At 41.5% G+C, this 5,190-nt stretch overlaps 1 protein-coding gene across 3 annotated transcripts in view; it reads right to left on the bottom strand.

Annotated features, from left to right (window-relative positions):
* The window catches only part of LOC108238292 (importin-13), a 16,070-nt gene that overhangs the window by 4,078 nt on the left and 6,802 nt on the right, over positions 1-5,190 (bottom strand). For 2 of the 3 annotated variants that reach the window (XM_017420261.3, XM_017420262.3), the window contains exons 11-20: positions 4,952-5,086; positions 3,572-3,718; positions 3,412-3,492; positions 3,185-3,322; positions 2,983-3,079; positions 1,728-1,780; positions 1,577-1,643; positions 1,261-1,319; positions 1,035-1,124; positions 738-919 (exon numbers count right to left, since the gene is read on the bottom strand). In XM_017420261.3, the coding sequence (XP_017275750.1) occupies positions 738-919; positions 1,035-1,124; positions 1,261-1,319; positions 1,577-1,643; positions 1,728-1,780; positions 2,983-3,079; positions 3,185-3,322; positions 3,412-3,492; positions 3,572-3,718; positions 4,952-5,086 (1,049 nt within the window). Of the gene's footprint in view, positions 1-737; positions 920-1,034; positions 1,125-1,260; positions 1,320-1,576; positions 1,644-1,727; positions 1,781-2,982; positions 3,080-3,184; positions 3,323-3,411; positions 3,493-3,571; positions 3,719-4,951; positions 5,087-5,190 lie in introns of those variants that run through there. The other variant, XM_017420263.3, reaches the window with a different exon arrangement.

Genomic DNA, 5,190 nt, shown 5'->3' with positions numbered 1-5,190 from the left:
TAAATTTGAGATTTTCATTTGTTGTCATTTGTAATCATCAAAATTAAACGAAATAAACATTTGAAATATATGAGTTTGTATGTAATGTATGAATATAATATACAAGTTTCACTTTTTAAATGGAATTACTGAAATCAATCTACTTTTTCACGATATTCTAATTTTATGACCAGCACCTGTACTCCTGCAAATGGGGGGGTTCAAAAGTTCCACTCTGAGACCTGGGTTCAAAAAGTTTCACTGTCAGAAAATCTGACCCCTGTTGTTGTGTAAATGAACGGCCGGACTGCAACATAAATGTTACATGTCTAATGGGTCTATGGGGCAACCTCTGTGTCTGCTGACCCTCACTCACTGTTTTGACTGCTCTGGCATCTTCCTGATAACACTATCACTCCACTCCTGATGCCACCATTTAGAGTACATATGTGCGCCCTCTGGTGATTAAACCATGAACACCCATCACTGTTCTGATAGTAAACTAAATTAACTTTAAGTAATTCCTCTGGGTGCTAGACTTTTTTTATTTTCTGTAAGTGTATGATAGGCAGAGCTCCTGCCATTTGTGTGGATGTTAGCTGCCCATTTTTAACCCCTGTTGCTGACCAAACAGATTCACTTATAGAACTAGGAGGCTGGTCATAATGTTACGGCTAATTGGTGAACGTCAGGTTAATGTATTGTAAAGTTACAAACATATGATGTGTAGGCTTGCTTCTGGTTAGAAGTGGTGTTACCTCAGGATCTGCTGAGTGAAGGTGTGTTTCTGCTCTGAGGACAAACGAGTTGAGGGGAACCCCGGGGTCTGCAGGGCCTCTTTCAGCCACCCGGACAGCAAGGCCGGACAATGTCTGTTCAGACTGAGCAGCACGTCGGAGAAGTGCTCTGTCAGGCTGCGGGAGGAACCACCTCCGATCGCCTGCAAAAGAAGAGAAAAGCCACTAAAACACGGTCATCAGAGGACAATCAGAGGCTGCTTTGGAACATAAATAACACAGAACGCATTGAATCCGCTCATATAAAGTCTGGCTCACCTGGAGCAAAGCCTCAATCAGGAGCTTTCCATCCCTCTGCAGCACATCACCCAGAGTGGCCAGGTCTTTACAGTGACACAGGAATTCTGTCTGGCAGGAAAATGACAGAAATCATCTATATTTTTATATATTAATATATATATATATATATATATATATATATATATATATATATATTAAAAAACTGCTTTAATCTGAAATCTTGCTTATTTCTCTCATAACCTACAAAGAAAATGCAGGCAGCTTTCACCGTGGGTGTCTCTGGAAACTTGATGGACAGAATCCCTGAGGCACAAAAGAAAAGATATTTAAATAGTTGATTCATTCGATGAGTCACACATAAAAATGTGAAAATTCAAAAGAAAAACAGAAAAAAAAAACATTTGTGAACTGGTATTACCAGCTGGTGTTAGACCTTTAGAAAAACTATAAGTCAGGTTTTAAAAATCTTTTAGGGATTTCTTGATGTTCAATATATTTCTACAAACTTTTTCTTTCATCTTCTATCAGTGTTTACTGTACCAGCATGCACCAATACTCACCACAGTAAAACAGTGTTTTCACATCTAGCTGGTCAGACTGGTACAACTCGGGACTCCTTTTAAGAATCTAACAGTCAAGAGGACCCAGATTCTGCAGTTAGGCTCTTTTTATGGAGATGTGCACAAAGAGGGAAATCTGTATTCAACTCACCTGAGCATGAAGATGCATAAATGATTCTGCAATATCAGGATGTTCCCTTGGACCTGACAAATATATACATGTCAGAATTATAAAAGTCTTGAGTCCTACTTTATTCTTTTAGATTTTACTTCCAAACAGCAAGACTTTCTTGTATTCTTTTAAAATGGTCTCGATCAATAGCTCTTCTGAAGAGTTTAAAAAAATTTTGTTTTTCAGCTTTGGCTGTTTTTTTTTCTCTCATTTTCTATCCAGTGCCTGAAATGATCAAATAGTCCGTCCTTCAGTCCATTTTTTTTCTCCTTCCAATGGGGTGTGCAGGGGAGGTATCCTAATCAGATGAACCGGCTACGCTGCCCGGCCGAGGCGTACTCCCTCCCGGCTGCCACAGCCACGAAGAGCCGCCTGTGTCTCCGCTGTTTCCTCCACGCACATTAACTGTGATATCTCCTTCCACAAGTTCTTCATCAGCTAATTATCTTTTTAAGTTCACAGGTTTCTAAGTTTTGCTGGAACAGGTGTAAAGACGGCTGTATTTTCTCACAGCCTCCAGCTGCTTCTCAGCAGAGCAGTAGTAGCAAATCAACTCCATTAAAGCTCACCGGCTTTTCCGCATAAACACACCCACAACTTCTGACCAATCACACAACACTTGGTGCAAACCCCTGTGTGAAAAGGTTCAGCCAGGGCCTTGCGTCAAGAAGCAGCGGACGAAGAACTATGAGAACAAAATGACGTAATTTTCATCACGCAATCACGTGAATGAGAGCTGATTTTGAGACTTCTCATAGAGTATGACAACAGCTTAAGACTAAGCCCAGCCACCCTGCTGAAGAAGCTCATTTTAGCCACTTCTATCTAGGATCTCATTCTTTTGGTCATGATCTATACCTCATGACCACAGGGAAGGTTTGGAAGGTAGTTCGACCAGTAAATCAAGAGCATTGGCTTTCAGTTCAGCTCCTTCTTCACCACAACAGACCAGAGCAACACCCTCACTGCTTCAGATGAGGGCCCTTTCTCAACTTGACTTATCTGTCAAGTTAGGTGAGTGTTTGGTGGCTAAATAATCAACAAAAATCAGATTAGCTGAAAATGGTTATTTACTGCACTAAATATGAGTGAAAAAGCAGCCAAAGTAAAAAACAAAAAACAGCATTTTAAAGAACTTCAGAAGCAATTTGAAAAAAATTACTAAAATGTAGCTCTTTGGTTTGCTCAAAAACTTTACACAGTTTGAAATTAAGTAGATATATTTTTTTCGTACCTTGCTGAAAAATAGAAAATGTGGTTGATGTCAAGACTTCAACAAGGCTTCTGATGTTCAAGATATGATGTTCTTCTCCAGCAAAAATGTGAACCAACTGTAAGGATAAATGAAAAAAAAAAACAAACAACAGATCTGATTTTAGCAGCATGTGGGGAGGGATGAAGGGGTTAGCGGGGTTTGGTCCAAGCCTGGTGGTTACCTGACGTGTCAGGTCCAGGGCAGAGGCCTGTGGGAAGCTGCTGTACATCCGTCCCAACATCTCGCTGAGCTGAGCCACCATCGGTCCAAAATCATACAGGAGGGTTCTGACCGATTTATCAAACACCCCACACACTGCCTGAAGGGGAGAGAGAATATGAGTCACTGAATACAGACAGAGATTCGTCATCCATCCACAAACTCGCAAAAATAAAAAGAACCCCTCACCTCGACCACGTCTGAGTCATGGAGCCATTTGCTGAGGATGGTCTGAATCAAAGAGAAGACCTGCTGCAGAACAACTACAACCTGGAAAGCAACAAAACAAAACTATATTTACCAGCTTGGACTTGTGTTTGAATGGAGTGTCACTGCTCTGTGAACTCACTGGGTTTTGTGCATCCTGTGAGGGGGTGAGGCTGGGACTGGCTGCTCCCTCTGAGCCGTCTGCACATCTGCTGATGTCCAGAGTGCTGAAAAGGCTGGACAGCATCCCCAGGATGTGGATGATGCTCTGTTTGTTAGTGGGATTAGGCTGCAAAAAAATAAAATAAATAAAGATGCACAAGCTTTACCATTAATTATGAGTCAAAAGTGACAAATGTTTTTTTAGAGGATCAATTTGTGCTCTTCTAAACCTAAACTCTGAGCTCTGAACTGACTGACTGGATATCTCTGTCAGGTCACTCTGAAACACTGTCACACTGAACTGTGCTGAAATGAAATCCTTTTAGCAGAAAGACAGTTTTCACACTCCTACCTTTTATTAGTAGTGTTTGTTATGTAGCTTAAAAAGGTATCCATTGTTCACAAACTTACAGTTCCTATTGGTTGATTTTACTCAGACATCACATGAACCGTCATGAAGGATTAGGGACCATTTGAGGGAACAAGTGGTGACAGCTGTGAGGATGTTTGTATTTTGCCAGCCAACTGTAATCAACATTCATCTATCCATCCGTTTTCTTCTGCTTATCTGTCAAGTCATGGAAGTAACAAACTAAGGAGGAAAATCCTGACATCCCTCTTCCCAGCAACACTCTCCAGCTCCTCCTGAGGGATCCCAAGGTGTCCCCAGACCAGAGAGGAGACATAATCCCTCCAGGGAGTTCTGGGCCTGCCTCAGGGTCTCCTACCATTGGGAAGTGCCCAGAAAACCGTCTGAAGGAGGTGTTTAGGATGGGTCATATCATAATCGGATGCTTGAATCACCTCAGCTAACTCTTTTCAGTGCAGAGTACTCAGAGTACTCATTCACCCTGTGGAGGAAGCTTATTTCAATCATTTGTGTTCAAGATCTTGATCATGATCCATACCTCCTGACCATATGGGAGGGTTGGAACAAAGATAGATCAGTTAATCAAAAGCTTTGTCTTTTGGCTCAGCTCCTTCTTCACTGTGACAGACAGGAGAAACATCCTCAGTACGGATGTAGGTCCCAATTTGTTTATCCATCTTCTACTCATCCTGTCTTCTTTCATTAACAAGACTCTCAGATACTTGACCTCCTCTCTTCAAAAGCAAATATATATATAAACCTCCCAAATACCAGTTAAAGTTGGAGTGGTACATTTTTTAAAAAGTATCTAAAATAATTAAAATGCAGACAGAGAAGCATATTACAGAGGCAAACTTCCTTACAACTACCTGCTGATTTGTTATTAAAAATGCTGCAATGACTTACAAATGTTTTCTTGTCCAATCGGACTTTTAGATGATTTATATGCTGTATAAAAAAGTGTGTGTTTCTTATCTTTTTTTAACATACCTCCTCGTGGGCCCGTGTGTCCAGCAGCTGGATGTGAGGGGTGATGAGTGAGTGCAGTCTGCCTAAAATCTCCTCTGTTGGCAGAGCAGACAGCAGGAAACCCAGGGCCTGCATGAGCCACAGGCACTGGCTGCTCTGCACACACACACACACACACACACACACACACACACACACACACACACACACACACACACACACACACACACACACACACACACACACACACACACACACAC

Source organism: Kryptolebias marmoratus, linkage group LG20 (genome assembly GCF_001649575.2).
Source record: "Kryptolebias marmoratus isolate JLee-2015 linkage group LG20, ASM164957v2, whole genome shotgun sequence".
Lineage (NCBI taxonomy): Eukaryota > Metazoa > Chordata > Actinopteri > Cyprinodontiformes > Rivulidae > Kryptolebias > Kryptolebias marmoratus.
Note: the sequence above shows the minus strand (reverse complement) of the source record. Positions and strands in the feature narration are given on the sequence as shown.